This window comes from Myotis lucifugus, unplaced genomic scaffold, assembly GCF_000147115.1.
Source record: "Myotis lucifugus unplaced genomic scaffold, Myoluc2.0 scaffold_425, whole genome shotgun sequence".
Classification (NCBI taxonomy): Eukaryota; Metazoa; Chordata; class Mammalia; order Chiroptera; family Vespertilionidae; genus Myotis; species Myotis lucifugus.
In genome coordinates, this window is record NW_005871473.1 from 650,357 (window position 1) to 665,144 (window position 14,788).

The 14,788-nt window shown below is 60.8% G+C and overlaps 1 protein-coding gene across 1 annotated transcript; it reads left to right on the forward strand.

Moving 5' to 3' along the window:
* Positions 1 to 6,793: 6,793 nt before the first annotated feature.
* KLHL25 (kelch like family member 25) lies at positions 6,794 to 12,465 on the forward strand. Its single transcript, XM_006102729.3, has 3 exons — positions 6,794 to 7,610; positions 8,234 to 10,032; positions 11,080 to 12,465. The coding sequence occupies exon 2, from the start codon at positions 8,245 to 8,247 to the stop codon at positions 10,012 to 10,014; it is 1,770 nt and encodes a 589-aa protein (XP_006102791.1). The 5' UTR covers positions 6,794 to 7,610; positions 8,234 to 8,244; the 3' UTR covers positions 10,015 to 10,032; positions 11,080 to 12,465.
* Positions 12,466 to 14,788: the final 2,323 nt, after the last annotated feature.

Consider the following 14,788-nt stretch of genomic DNA (forward strand, 5'->3'; position numbering starts at 1 on the left):
GTGGTTTGTTCATTCCTTTATATGAGTTGATTGTGTGAAGGGTCTTTGTTGAAACCCTGCCCTCGGGGAGCTGCTAGGAGAGGAGTCCCCAGGGAGATGATGGCTTCTGGAGGCAGCCCTTCTGCTCAGGGGGTCCTAGGAGAACCCACTCCAGCAGCCCCGAGACCAGCCATTGCCTGAGCCCTTAGTCCAGTGTTTCTCAACCTTCCCAATGCCGCGACACTTTCATACAGTTCCTCATGTTGTGGGAACCCCCAACCATAAAATTTTCGTGGCTACTTCATAACTGTCATTTTGCTACTGTTATAAATCGTCATGTAAATATCTGATAGGCAGGATGTATTTTCATTGTTACAAATGGAGACATAATTAAAACATAGTGATTAATCACAAAAACAATATGTAATGATATATGTGTTTTCCGATGGTCTTAGGCGACCCCTGTGAAAGGGTCGTTCGACCCCCAAAGGGGTCGCGGGACCCACAGGTTGAGAACCGCTGCCTTAGTCCCTCCGGACCAGCCTGCAGGGTGGGTGTGGCCTGGCCAGGGACGGGGCGGGCTGTGGCCAGACACAAGCGATTCCATTGGCTGACTGAGATGCTGGTTTCCATCCATGGTGGGAAATTTCATAATCAAGGTGCCTCAGCCAGGGCTGCTGAAGCATTTCCCCAGCCAGAAGACACTGGGCCGGGGCAAGGGGGCAAGGGGAAGGTGCGCACCCCCAGCTTTCACTCCCAGCATCTCAGCAGGACTCTCCCCTTATGAATCTGGGTCTGTCAGCCCAGTGTCCACAGCAGGTTCCAGCCCTTTCCTGGACCCCAGGCCCCTGAGCAGCACTGCCCGTCCTCATCCAAAGGTAGCTAAAGCCAGTACCTGTCCCTTCAGGCACTCACTTGGCCAGACCGACTCCAGGTCCTTCAGCGGTTAGGAGCTGGGAGCGGGTGCTGTGGGGATGGGGGGGGGGGGGCGGGTGGCTCAGGGATGGAAGGGCTCTGTCCATTCTCCTCCGCTCAAGGTCAGGGGGAAGGGCTTGGGCCGGGGAGCTGGGCGTGGGTTCCGACGTGCCTGTGCGTCTCCTGGGGCCTCAGCCACCTCCACCCACGGCCACGCTGGTGCCAACAGACGGTCCTTTCTCACCGAGAAACCTTTCCTTCCCGCCTGTCAGCGCCTTTCTGATGAAAAGGGGGTGGGCGTTGGTGGCTCACTGACCTGTTCGTAAAGGTGCCCGCTCTGTGGTCTCAGAAACCCAGTCCAGTTTGGAAATGTCACCGTCTTTCCTGCAGACACATAAAAACCTTCCAGCCAGCCGTCCCCTGCTCCCCACAACGGTGTCCTGCACCCCTGGGTGTGGTTCAGTGTCACAGGCCCAGGGCCAGCACCGCCTCGCCATGAGCCCACAGTTGGAACCCTCACTCCTGGAACCTGTGGGCAGAAAGAGCACTTCAGTGCGGGGAGGGGGCGGGAGGCTGGGAGCCCTCTCTGCCCCTACCCGGCTGTATGACTTCACGTAGGTCCCCTTACCTTTGGAAGCCTCGATTTGCCCGTCTGTAGAATGGGTGGATGCTCTTCTGTAAGTGCCTCTCTTGACAGCAAATGTGTCGCTGTAAAATCTCAAAAGTCTTTGCAACCTTTGGTGTTTCCGAGTTTATGAGGCTTGAATTATTGGCTTAACCCTTGTGGGCAGGAAAAGCTTGAGAAACAGCTGACCGAGTGCAGAGGGGCTGACTTAGAAGTCAGGAGGCCGCAGTTCTAGTTCCAGCGCTGCCTCTGGTGTGCTGTGGGGCTTTGGGCAAGTCGGCGTCCCTCTCTGGGCCCTATTTTTTCCTCCCCTGTGGAACGAGAAGCCTGCAGCGGGCTAAGCTCCCAGTTTCTTTTCCTTTCTCGGTGAGTAAATCGCTTCTGCCCAGATACATATAAAGGGCCGCAGGCGGTGGGTGTGCCCGTGGGCGAGGGGCTGGTGAAGCCAGAGGACTGGGTCAAGGCAGCGCCAAGCTGGGCGCAAAGGCAGGTGGCTTGTGGGTGACTCATTTCCCAAGGTCGCTGGGGCTGATCCTGTGTGGGGAGCTGGGCAGCGATGTGGGAGCGGTTAGGGGAGCCCCCTCCCGCCCCCCAGGACAGATGGGACCTGGCCTGTATGGCTTCTCCGGGGCATGGAGCCCGGGGCCACCTCTGAGAAGAGAGATGGACAAAGAGCCCCCGAGAGCAGGAGGGATGAAGGGAGCCCCGGAGACTTCCCTGCAAGACCAGTTGGATGGCTCCTCCCACGAGGAGGGGGGCTGAGCAGGTTCTGGGAGAAGGTCTGCTGCCGCAGGAGCTGAAGCACCTGGCCATGGTGTCTCCCCACCCACCTCCGCCCCAGGAAGACACCGTGATCGGCCGAGCAGGGCGCTGGCCTAGGACGGGAACGCACAGCCGTCACCCTCCACCTGCTCCTGGGGGTCCCCACGGGGAAGCGGACCACCGATCAGTCTGGGCTGCATGGAATTCCTTTCCTCGTTAAGATGGAAGCTTTGCTCCTCTTAGGCCGAGCTGCTGCCCGGTGTGCAGCGGGCCAGGCCGGATGTGTCTGGGCAGGAGCGAGGGCCAGAGGCTGTCTTTCCAGCAAGCCTCGGGGCTTGTGAGACCCTGGTCCGAAGGCCCCCCTGCCCCAGCGGTGATGTTGGGCTCGCACAGTGCAGCGGTGGGAGCAGGTTGCCCGCGTCTCTCGGTCCAGGGTCCCCGCCTGGAAAGTGCAGATGGTCATCGGCCCCGAGGCGGTGGCGGGGTGAGCGGAGCAGACACTGAGAACAGTGCCTCGTCCACAGGGAGCGCTCGGTAACGACAGGCTGCTTCAGTGGTACTGTCATCACCACTCACCTGGGCGCTTATTTTCCCTTGTTTGCAAAGGACAGAAACGGGCCATGTGCTCGGGTTGTACTGCTGGTCCTCTTGGGGCTGGGTGAAGTCATGTGACTGGTGTTGGCCAATTACATGGGAGCAGGAGCCACGTATGTCCTTCCAGGCACTGAATTGTCTGTGCCACCCACACTTTCCATGGTGCTCTCTCTCTCTCTCTCTTTTCTCTTTGGGCCTGGTGACTGCTCTGTCACCTGGGTCCCCGGGACTGACAGTGATGAGACAGGTGCCCCCCACACACACACACACACCCCACTGGAACTACGATGCATGTAGTATGAGCAAGGAATCAATCTCTGTCCTCTAAAGCCACCGAGATTTGGGGGTGTTTGTTGCTGCATCAGAACCTAACCCACCCTGATTAAAGCGGTCAGAACCCCCTCAGGCTCGGTTGGGAGGATTGAAGGATTGAATCTTCCACGTGAGAAGCCCTGCGCACTGTAGGTCCACGCTGGTCACGTTCTGATGTGGCTCCCTTCCCGACCGCAATTCCTTACCGATTCTTTGCAACAAGTGTTGCTACATCCTTCACTGGGCGTTCACAGACGTTGGCCCCTTACCTCCTGCCCGCGCCTTCTCTGGGGGAGCCCAGCCCTGGGCGACCTTCCTCCGGGAGCGGTGCGTCCGCAGCATCTATCCACTTGCAGCGCCAGCTCCGGCTCCCCAGCCCCCGGAGGCTGCCGCCAGCCCGGGACTGGCGATCAATCATGGAAGCTGAAGTGGCTGCCCTTGGTCAAGTGTGCTTAATGTGGAGGTGCATTAAGTGAAAAGGCTGGAGCACGAGGACGGGGCAGGGAAGCATCCGCCCGCCCCTCTGGGTCTGCTGGGACCTCCCGTCCCCTCCCAGGCAGATGGGCGGGCTGCGTGTAGGGCAGTGATGGCGAACCTATGACACGCGTGTCAGAGGCGACACGCAAACTCATTTTTTTGGTTGATTTTTCTTTGTTCAATGGCATTTAAATATATAAAATAAATATCAAAAATATGTCTTTGTTTTACTATGGTTGCAAAGATAAAAAAATTTCTATATGTGACACGGCACCAGAGCTAAGTTAGGGTTTTTCAAAATGCCGACACGCCGAGCTCAAAAGGTTCGCCATCACTGGTGTAGGGTAAGGTCAGGACTCCCTGCCCGCCGGGGACTCGGGGTGTGTGGCACATTTGAGAGGGCAGCTGGGAACCAGGTTGTCTCGCTGTGTGCTCAGGGTGTGGAGGTGGGGATTCTGCCCTGGGGGTGAGCTCAGGGGCAGGCTGGCCGCCCACCCCATCTCCCCTTCCTGGGGAGCTGATACGGGGACATCCTGGAACCCCCTGAAGAGGAAGGGCAGTGATTGCCAAGCGGCATATGAAGCAACATCCTCACCCTGCCTGAGCCTGGCTGTGCTCTGGGCCGGCCGCCACAGCCAGCCCATCCCCTGCTGGAGAGATGGGGCTGAGGTGAGGCAAGGATGCAAGGGAGGGGTGAGGCCCAGGGCTGGGGCGGGGCCGGGTGGCAACCAGCAGACTAACCCCATGAAAGCAGAGGCGTGCGTTATCTAATTCTCAGGACAGTCCTGCAGCCTTGAAACCTTTCACACACAAAGAAAAGCTGGAAAACAAAATCAAAATAAGTCCATGACAAACGTACGAACAGTTCTAATCCATTGCGTTTTAAATGCAAACCAGGGCACGTACATTTTTTACTATATATACTTTTTTTTTTTTTTCGTAAAGAGGGGGGCTGGTGGAAGGCAGGAACAGCTAGAGAAAGGGCCCATTGTCTGGTAGCTGCCTCGTATCTGGAATGATCTGTGGCCCTGATTCAGTTACAGTGGTCATACCAATTTTCCTTTCAATTAACGATTAGATTGGTGTGCTTAATAGGCTGCTTCATTTGTTTTCCACTTGAAAATGGGATGGATGGCTACGCCTGCACCCCGAGGGCTCCCTGAGGTCCGCGCAGCCACGGGGGCGGCGCGGGCATCTGAGGGGCGCTTGTGGTGTGTCTGCCCACAGTCCCAGCCTGGGGTGGCTGTTGCCCCGGGCAGCCTTGCATGTGAGTCCTTGTCATTACAGTGCCAGGAGTGACCCAGATCCAGCCGGCTGGCCAAAAAAAACCCCCAAAAAACCTCTAGCGCAGCGGTTCTCAACCTGTGGGTTGCGACCCCTTTGGGGGTCGAATGACCCTTTCACAGGGGTCGCCTAAGACCATCGGAAAACACATATATAATTACATATTGTTTTTGTGATGAATCACTATGCTTTAATTATGTTCAATTTGTAACAATGAAAATACATCCTGCATATCAGATATTTACATGACGATTCATAACAGTAGCAACATGACAGTTATGAAGTAGCAACGAAAATAATTTTATGGTTGGGGGTCACCACAACATGAGGAGCTGTATTAAAGGGTCGCGGCATTAGGAAGGTTGAGAACCACTGCTCTAGTGTTTTTTTTCCTGATTATTAAAATACTATCCAGTCATGAACAGATCAAACCGCTTAAAAATGGCCAGACAGTGAAAATCCGCCTTATTCCAGGTGGAGTTTAGGGCTGGAGCAGGGGTCAGGAATGTCTGCTGGGCTCCTCAGCGACATTGGTAATGACAGCAACACGACTAAAGCAGCTGGTGGGGTAGGCATGCTAGGCCCCGGCCGCTCTGAATGCTCATCGCTTCCTGTCTCGTTTAGTTCTCGCAACAACCCTGTCTTTATAGGATTGTCGTCATCATCCCTTTATGGTTGGAAAAGATAAAGAACAGACCAGGGAGGCACGTTAACTTTCCCCAGGTCTCACAGTAATGGCTGAGCTGTCCTCAGGGGCCCTGAGCCTAACCACTGGCTTTGACGAACTTCGACCTTTCCTCCTGGCGGCTTTGGCGCAGTCCTGCCAGTGCAGGCGACCCCGGAAGCTGCCGTGCCCGCCCCGCGTGCACTTTTCTCTCAGAATCCGGGCCTTCGCTTTTGGGGAGTTTTTCCTGCAGGTCTTGCCCCTCAGCTACTGTGTTTCCTTGTGCGCTCAGTTAACCTCAAGGATGGTGAGCAGTGAGCTGGAGACATTGTTACTTGGTGGCCCAGCGCCTCCCTGCAGGGGAGGGTGGCGGGGGGAGGGAGGTACTGCCTGAGGTCCTGCATTCAGGGCCTCTAAACAGGCTGACAGTTGCCATCTGGGGCCCGGCAGCGTCGTGCAGTTACAGGCTGTGCCTTAAACCCATGGAAGCCAGGACGACACCAACGCTCATGTCCACTGGGAGTCCCCCAACTGCCCCCAGCGTGACGCACGGGCCAGAGGCCCCTCGTGACGGGGTGGATGGAGTCACCGGGGGAAAGGCCACATTTTGCAAAGTGTGTGACGACTGAGTGACAGAAGCCAGAGGATTTAGCAATCACAGCACGGTTGGGGAAAGGTGTTGCAGGGTCCGGAATTCAGATTGGGCAATGCAGCCCGGGGGGTGGGGAGCATCCTGCGGGCCAGGCCGGGCCAGGGCAGCCTCTGGGTTCCAGGACACCGGTCCCGGGGCCAGGCTCGGAGGTCGCGCCCTGTAAGTAATTGCCAGTGAGTCCCAGCCGGTGTGGTTCAGTGGTTGAGCGTCAACCTATGAACCAAGGAGGTCACAGTTCACTTCCGGGTCAGGGCACATGCCCAGGTTGCAGGCTCAGTCCCCATTGTGGGGCGTGCAGGAGGCAGCCAGTCCATGATTCTCATCATTGATGTTTCTCTCTCCCACTCCCGTCCTCTCTCTGAAATCAGTAAAAATGTATATTTTTTTTTAAAAAAAAATCTTGTTCTCAGCCACTCGCCCTGGGCTGCGCCTGTGAGGAGAGTTTGGGGTTTGTGGCTCTGGGAGGGAGCTGAAGGGGCAGCCACTGGGGCCCCGGAGCTGAGTCCCTTTCCCGCACGGGCCTGGGGGGAGCAAGAGCCCCACCTCTGGACTCCCTCTTGCGCCACCGGAGTTGCTTGCGCCCTGCCGACGAGTCAGCGATCTGGGCCAGGGTGTAGAGGTCTGAGTGGTGTGGTTTTGGGGTGGGGGCCATTCCCCTCACTTTCCTGTGAACCTGACTGGCACGCTCCCCGTCATGGGAGATCTGCTAGCCCCGCCTTCTGGGCTCCCAGCGCCCCGCCCGCCCCACTCCTGGCGACTCCGCCCTGCTGAGGTCTGGGCAGAATCCAGGGCAGACTGGGTTGTGTGGCTCTGGGCGGTGGCCGCTCGTCCCGCCTTCCCCAAGCCTGGCTGGCACCTCGCCTTCTCGGGATCCACGAGCCCCGTCCTCCCGGCTCCCGCAGCCCCACCCGGCTGAGCTCGGGCTCCTTGGGCAGAGCTGGGACACCGCGTTGCCGTTGCGTGGCTCTAGGACGGGGCACACAGCCAAATTGTGGTCTGTCGGTCTGTCTGGGGCTGATAAACTCCGCTGACCTCACCCTGACAGCCCCACCCCACCACAGAGTTGTTTGGGCACCCAGAGGGTGGCAGCTGGACTTGGTTTACCAGGGACGTTTGCCGAGTGGCCTCAGACCCAGCGCCGGCGCCGAGTTTGAACCTGGATCCGTCAGGTGAACGCCTACTTGCTCCTACCTGGTGACTGAGAGCCGGTCTCATGTGACCTGAGCAGTGCCAGAGAGTGACTGAGCCTCACAGTGGAGGCAGGCAGAGGCGGATCTCGAGGGGCCTTGGGACTCTTGTTGGCCTGCCCCTGGCCCCCGGGGCCGGGCTTCCAGCCTGCAGCCAAGGTAGGTGCCCTTGACGGGGAATTGAATCCAGGACCCTTCAGTCCTCGCGCTGACGCTCTATCCACTGCGCTAAACCGGCCAGGGCTATTTGCTTGTTTTTTGTAGCCACGGGAGGCCCAGCTTGGACCCGCCCGGGGGTGGCTCGTAATCAGGGCAAAGACCTTTGGCTCCAGAGTGGATCCAAACTCAGGGGAGCGAAACCAGTTTTCTAAGGGTGGGTGAAGCCAGCTGTGCCGCCACGTGGCCCTCGAGATGTAGTCAGTTGACATGAGGGACAGAGCTGAGCAGAGAGGAGAGGTGGGGGCGGGCCAAGCCACAAGGGGAGTCAGGGTCTGTGCTTTCACCCCCAAGTCACTGCATCAAGAATGGCCCCTCTTGCCCTAGCTGGTGTGGCTCAGTGGATAGAGCGGCGGCCTGCGGCCTGAAGGGTCCCGGGTTTGATTCCGGTCAAGGGCACATGCCCGAGTTGTGGGCTCGATCCCCAGTAGGGGGCGTGCAGGAGGCAGCCAATCAGTGATTCTCTTTCATCACTGATGCTTCTATCTCTCACTCCCTCTCCCTTCCTCTCTGAAATCAATAAAAGAAAAGAACGGCCGCTCTCACCTGTGTCCCTGTCCCCGCAGGTTGGCTCAGCATGTCGGTCAGCGTCCACGAGACCCGCAAGTCGCGGAGCAGCACGGGCTCCATGAACATCACGCTCTTCCACAAGGCGTCGCACCCCGACTGCGTGCTGGCCCACCTCAACACGCTGCGCAAGCACTGCATGTTCACCGACGTCACGCTCTGGGCCGGCGACCGCGCCTTCCCCTGCCACCGCGCCGTGCTGGCCGCCTCCAGCCGCTACTTCGAGGCCATGTTCAGCCACGGGCTGCGGGAGAGCCGGGACGACACGGTCAACTTCCAGGACAACCTGCACCCCGAGGTGCTGGAGCTGCTGCTGGACTTCGCCTACTCGTCGCGCATCGTCCTCAACGAGGAGAACGCCGAGTCGCTGCTGGAGGCGGGCGACATGCTGCAGTTCCACGACGTGCGCGACGCGGCCGCCGAGTTCCTGGAGAAGAACCTGTTCCCCTCCAACTGCCTGGGCATGATGCTGCTGTCGGACGCCCACCAGTGCCGCCGGCTGCACGAGCTGGCCTGGCGCATGTGCCTGGCGCACTTCGAGACGGTGCGGCAGAGCGAGGACTTCAACAGCCTCTCCAAGGACAAGCTGCTGGAACTCATCTCCAGCGACGAGCTGGAGGCGGAGGACGAGCGGGCGGTGCTCGAGGCCGTCCTGCAGTGGGTGCGGCACGACCTCGAGGGGCGCAGCGCCCACCTGCCCGAGCTGCTCCGGGGCGTGCGGCTGGCCCTGCTGCCCTCCGACTGCCTGAAGGAGGCCGTGGCCCGCGAGGCCCCGCTCCTGGCGGGCGAGCCCACGCAGGGCATGTTCGACGAGGCGCTGCGCTGCAAGGCCCGGATCCTGCAGAACGACGGGGTGGTGACCAGCCCCTGCGCCCGGCCGCGCAAGGCGGGCCACACGCTGCTCATCCTGGGCGGCCAGACCTTCATGTGCGACAAGGTCTACCAGGTGGACCACAAGGCCAAGGAGATCATCCCCAAGGCCGACCTGCCCAGCCCCCGGAAGGAGTTCAGCGCCTCGGCCATCGGCTGCAAGGTCTACGTGACGGGGGGCAGGGGCTCGGAGAACGGGGTGTCCAAGGACGTGTGGGTGTACGACACGGTCCACGAAGAGTGGTCCAAGGCGGCCCCCATGCTGATCGCCCGCTTCGGCCACGGCTCGGCCGAGCTGGAGAACTGCCTGTACGTGGTGGGCGGACACACGTCCCTGGCGGGCGTCTTCCCCGCCTCCCCGTCCGTGTCCCTGAAGCAGGTGGAGAAGTACGACCCCGGGGCTAACAAGTGGAGCATGGTGTCCCCGCTGCGGGACGGCGTGAGCAACGCGGCGGTGGTGAGCGCCAAGCTGAAGCTCTTCGTGTTCGGGGGGACCAGCATCCACCGGGACATGGTGTCCAAAGTGCAGTGCTACGACCCCGCGGAGAACCGGTGGACCATCAAGGCGGAGTGCCCCCAGCCCTGGCGGTACACGGCCGCGGCCGTGCTGGGCAGCCAGATCTTCATCATGGGCGGCGACACGGAGTTCACGGCCGCCTCCGCCTACCGCTTCGACTGCGAGACCAACCAGTGGACGCGGATCGGGGACATGACGGCCAAGCGCATGTCCTGCCACGCCCTGGCCTCGGGCAACAAGCTCTACGTGGTGGGCGGCTACTTCGGGACGCAGCGGTGTAAGACCCTGGACTGCTACGACCCCACGGCGGACACGTGGAGCTGCATCACCACCGTGCCCTACTCGCTCATCCCCACGGCCTTCGTCAGCACCTGGAAGCACCTGCCTGCCTGAGGGGCCCCTGCGAGCCAGGTGAGCCCCGGCTCGGGCCTGTCCCGCTCTGGGAGGGGCAGCAGGTGACGGGGGTGGAGAAGGGGTTCTGGGACCCTTTTTCAGAGCCAACGCCTTCCTTGCAGCTGACCTCGAGCAAAGCAGGTGACCCCTCTGCCGGATGGGGTACAGCCTTAGGTTGGGGGGGTTCCCAGACACGGCTGCCTATCAGAACCGCCAGGCTCTGCTGACAATTCTGCACGGAGTCTAGGCCACTCTGCCAGGTCCGAGGGCACACTCTCCGAGCGACAGTGTCCTCGCTTCTGACTCCAGCTGCGGGCTAGGGGCTTCCCAGGATGCACTGAGGCTGTCCACGGTTATGTCTTATTACAGGGAAAGGGTATAGATTAAGATCAGCCACGGCCAGAGGTGCACAGGGGCGGGGTGGTCAGAGCGCACAGCATCCACGAAGCATCGCGTCCTCTCCCTGTGGAGTCAGGACTGTGCCTGTCCTGGCCTCAGAGAGACGATGCGCAGAGCACGCCGCCAGCCGGGACCTCCCTCACGCCCAGCCCTTAGGCAGGATCACTGGATCGCCGTGTGGTTCCGAGGTCCCAGGTCAGCTGGTGCAGCAGGACCAGAGCCCCAGCCTAAGTCACATGATGGCCCCACTCCCGCCCTCGGCCAACACATGCTCTCAGGGCTGACATAGGTCACCTCCCAGACCCAGGGGCAAAGGCCAGGCCTCTGTTTGGACAAGGCCACGTCTGGGCCGCACAGAAGGCCACACCCCAGGGCCTCTCGTGTGCAGCCGAGGGGAGACCCACCCGGGTCCCGTGAGAAAGAGCGGGGAGATGCTGGGGTTGGAGCGGGCACCCCAGGAAGCACTGGGGGTGCCGGGCTTTGGGGGCAGGTGCCTGGGACTGCCCGCCTCTCACCTGCCCGATGGGGGAGACGCGGGTTTGCCGGGAACCAGCCTGCCGTGCGCAAGGCTCGCTCCCCTCTTCCCTGTCGGAGTTGGTGTGAGGCTTCCTCGGGCGTGTGTCCACGTGGGCGCCATTCCCACGCCTCGTCTCTGTTGCTCCGCAGGCTCTGCGTGTCTCCCCACCTCACGGCTGCAGCCCTGTCGCAGGGGCCCGTCTGCCTGCCACAGGGGAAGCTCAGCCGCCCCGGCCAGCGCTCCGAGCGGCCGCCCACCGGCTCTGGGAGCTGCTCTGAGTTTTAAGACGAGAGAAGACGCCGTCTCCAGTCCCGGGGTGTCTGCCTGAGGCTTTTCCCGCTTTGCAGGGGTTTTGGGGGAGAGGGACTCCCAGAGGGGCGTGCACACACCAGGGCTCCCTCCGCCTCCGGGGGGAGGACGCGTTTGCAGGACTTGGAGGTCACCTGTTTCCGCAAGTCCTGGACAGGCCCAGGGGCCAGGCATGAAGAGCCCTGGATGGGGGCAGCACCGCCTGCAGCCTGTGACTCACGTCCCTGTCCCTGCTGTGATGTCGCCCACAGGGGATGTCCCAGGTCTCAGGGGACGGCCAGCAGGACCGGGAGCAGAAGCTACTGAGGAGAGAACGGAGGACACGTTGTCTAAGGGGCAGAAGCCTGTGGGGTGACCTCAGTGGCATCCAGGAGGCTTCATTGGCGGATGACCCCAGGCAGCTGGGTTAAAGACGAAATCTCATGGCCCCTCCCCAGAGCGGGGCTTGCCCTCGTGACCTTGCCACCTCCCGGTCAGGCTGGCCATGGCCCATCACACGGCAGCACCCAGGACCTTGGGTACCACATGCCGCTGGACAGGGGGTGCCGCCCCTCCTCAGAGCACATCACAAGCACCAGCAATGCCCCCGGCTCCTGATGGGGACCCCGGGGGACTCCAGACCCCCCCGCCCGGACATCCCCCGGCGCTGGACGCATCTCAGTGTGGAGGTCAGCCATGAGGTCACCGCTCCCGACCCCGCTGGCCCCTGGCATCCTGGCCTTCCAGCCGGTAACTGGATCTGACCCCTCTGTCCCCGGGCTCACAAAGCAAGCTCCGTCCCGAGAGAACTGCCAGACATCTGTTGGTTGTTTTTCACCTTCCAAGTGGCTGGTCCCTCCTCAGTGTATCCCAGCCCAGCCCGCCCTTCCCATCCCTCCACGCAGGCACTAGCGTTTGGACCTTGAAGTGGGGTTCACTCACTGATGCGCCCCAGCTGCCACTCGGAACGTCTGAGAGCAGAAGGTGCACCTCCAGTTCAGACGCTACTGCTCCCTCTCGGCCCCCTGCAGCCACGGGGCCCCACCCCAGGAGATGGGTCTGCTGGGAAACTGGGGAGCCCTGGCTGGGGGGGGTGGTCCCTGGGAGGGAAGCAGCCGGGTCTGCAGGCCCTGCCCTGTCGGCTGCTGGGCTGAGCTAAGCACACGTCTCACAGCACAAAGTACCTCCGGTGCCCTCCCTGGCAGGACCCTCTCCGTTTCTAAGTTAATAAATGAATTGAGAACGTTCTTGTTTGTTTGGGCTCTGGGGCCCGTCTTGGGGGACACAGTCATGGGCTGACGTCGATGGTCACCCCACCAGGCAGGGCTCGGGGGCTGCCCCTCCTGAGAATGGGGAGGCTCAGTCCAGGTCCCACAGGCACCCAGATATCAGGGCTCCCCTTGATGGAGGTTGTTGGGCAGTTGTTTCCATTGGTTCCGACACTGTTCCCCGTTCTCCTGAGAGTCACCGTCTCCTGGAAAAGCCGTTGCGAGCGCTCACTTGAGAAATTCCATTCGTCTCCACGCTCCTGTGTATGCGCTCGGGGCTCCCAGTGGACACTCATTTGTGTGAAAATAACAAGCGCATGAAGGCGGGCGCGTCACTCCCAGTCCTTACCGCGCAGGCCCGCGCCCGGTCTGTGCCCTCCCAGGAGTCTGAGCTGTGCCCTGGGGTCCAGTGGCGGCCTCTGCAGCCGTGTGTGGTCCTGCCAGCTGAGCTCCAGGGGCGCAGTGCAGGGTGGGGACCCATGGGCGACAGGCCGGCTGGGCTCCGGCCCCAGCTCTCCTTGGACAGGGCTGGCTTCCCTTTGCAAGGTCCCTGTTCTCAGGTACTTAGAGGTTCCCAAACTCCCTTCAACAATGTCCATTTCCTTTGCCCTTTCATATTGCAAGCTTCCAAGTAATTTGTGTGTTAGGTTCTAGCCCGGCTGGTGTGGCTCGGTGGTTGAGTGTCGACCTATGAACCAGGAGGTCAGGGTTCAATTCCCATTCAGGGCACATGCCAGGCTTGTGGACTCGATCCCCATTGGGGGGCGTGCAGGAGGCAGCCGATAGATGTCTCTCATCACTGATGTTTCCTATCTCTCCCTCTCCCTTTTTCTGAAGTCAATAAAAAAAATACTTAAAATTTTTTTTACAAAAAGGGAAAATTCTAGAAAGAAAAGGCCTTCCAAATTTTTGTGGGGAGTCGAAGGAAACCCCGTTAGAATGTTTCCCTTTTAGCCCTGGCCGCCGGGAGACTGAGCGGCCGAGTTTCAGCGCAGAAGCTGTGCTTTCCCTCTTGGCACCGTGCCTCCTCCTCCCATGCCTGGGCTGTCACGCCCCGAGCCACCTGGGGGCCTGGTTGACTGCCATCAGAGGACCCAGCCTCTGTCCACAGTCTGAGCAGCGCCCCCTGGGCCCACCCCCAAGCTTCTCGCCGCAGCCGGGCCCCTGTGGGTGCCGGGAGTGTGTCAGGTGGCTGGCCCTGGGCCCCTCCTGTGGACACACACGAGGCCAGGCTGGAGAGAACGAGGCCAGGCTGGAGAGAACGACTTTGTCCAGGCAACTGCCCGGCTCCAACTCTGAAGCTGGGGGTGGGGTGGGAAGCTCGGGGACCCTCAAAGGGAAGGGGCAGCTAGGGAGGTCTCAGCTGGTCTGTTCCCAGGAGCCAGTTCCAGTCACTCCCCTCCCCCCAGTCAGCGCTCCCCTCCTGGGACCCTCTCCCCAGACCCCTCCAGATACGGTTTCCCAGGGAGAAGGCAAGGTCCACAAAGGCGCCAGGAGGGAGGCACAGCCCTCAATTCTGTGGGGACTGTTTCCAGCAGAGCAGAGCATCCATTAGCATATGAAAGGAGGCTTGGGGACTGGCCAGGCTGTGACTAGGATACCAGACGGGGCTGAAGACTTGTAGGGGTGGGGGTGGGGGTGGGAAAGGCCCAGCCCACATTTCCTGAACTGGGTGCAGAGCAGCTCCTGCCCAGCCCGGCCCCCTCTCCCACTGCACCTCCTCACAGGACACCCCCGGGGTGGCGGGGCAATGCCCACGGGGCTGGCCTCACCATCCTTAAGTGACCCGAAAGCTTCCAAGAACAGGAACTGGGGAGGGAGGCCTCTGGGAGGGACTTCTCCCTGACCAGGCGACATCCAGGCTACTAAGGGGGTGAGGGGCCAGGTCCCCCTGACATGTTCTCCGTCTTATTTCTGAGGCCCTGCAGCTCAGCTGACCTCGATTCTGCTTCCGAGGAAAAGCCAAGACCTGCGCACTGCGTTTCCCCGTCCCCTGCAAGCTCTTTTCTGGCTTCTTGGCTCCCTTTCATTTCTGACTCAGATTCCCATCCTGGGCATTCGTTACCAACTTCCTGTCCGGGCAGAGCCGTTGCTGCAACCCAATCTGAGGCGGTTTGTACACCTCGGACGCTCCCCGGGGCACGGGACCCGCGGACAGAAAAACGCCACGTCTGTCAGCAGCTCGGCAGCCAGCTCTGCGCTGTGGCCCAGGCTCCGGGCCCAGCAGGGTCCCTGGCGAATGGCGGTCAGGATTCTTGCAGCCCTGAGCGCGCTGTGCGTCTGTTCGGGAAGGAAGGATGGG

Bases quoted from the DNA above. Each gene is read 5' to 3' on its own strand.
- KLHL25 (XM_006102729.3), top strand. From the start codon at position 8,245: ATGTCGGTCAGCGTCCACGAGACCCGCAAGTCGCGGAGCAGCACGGGC.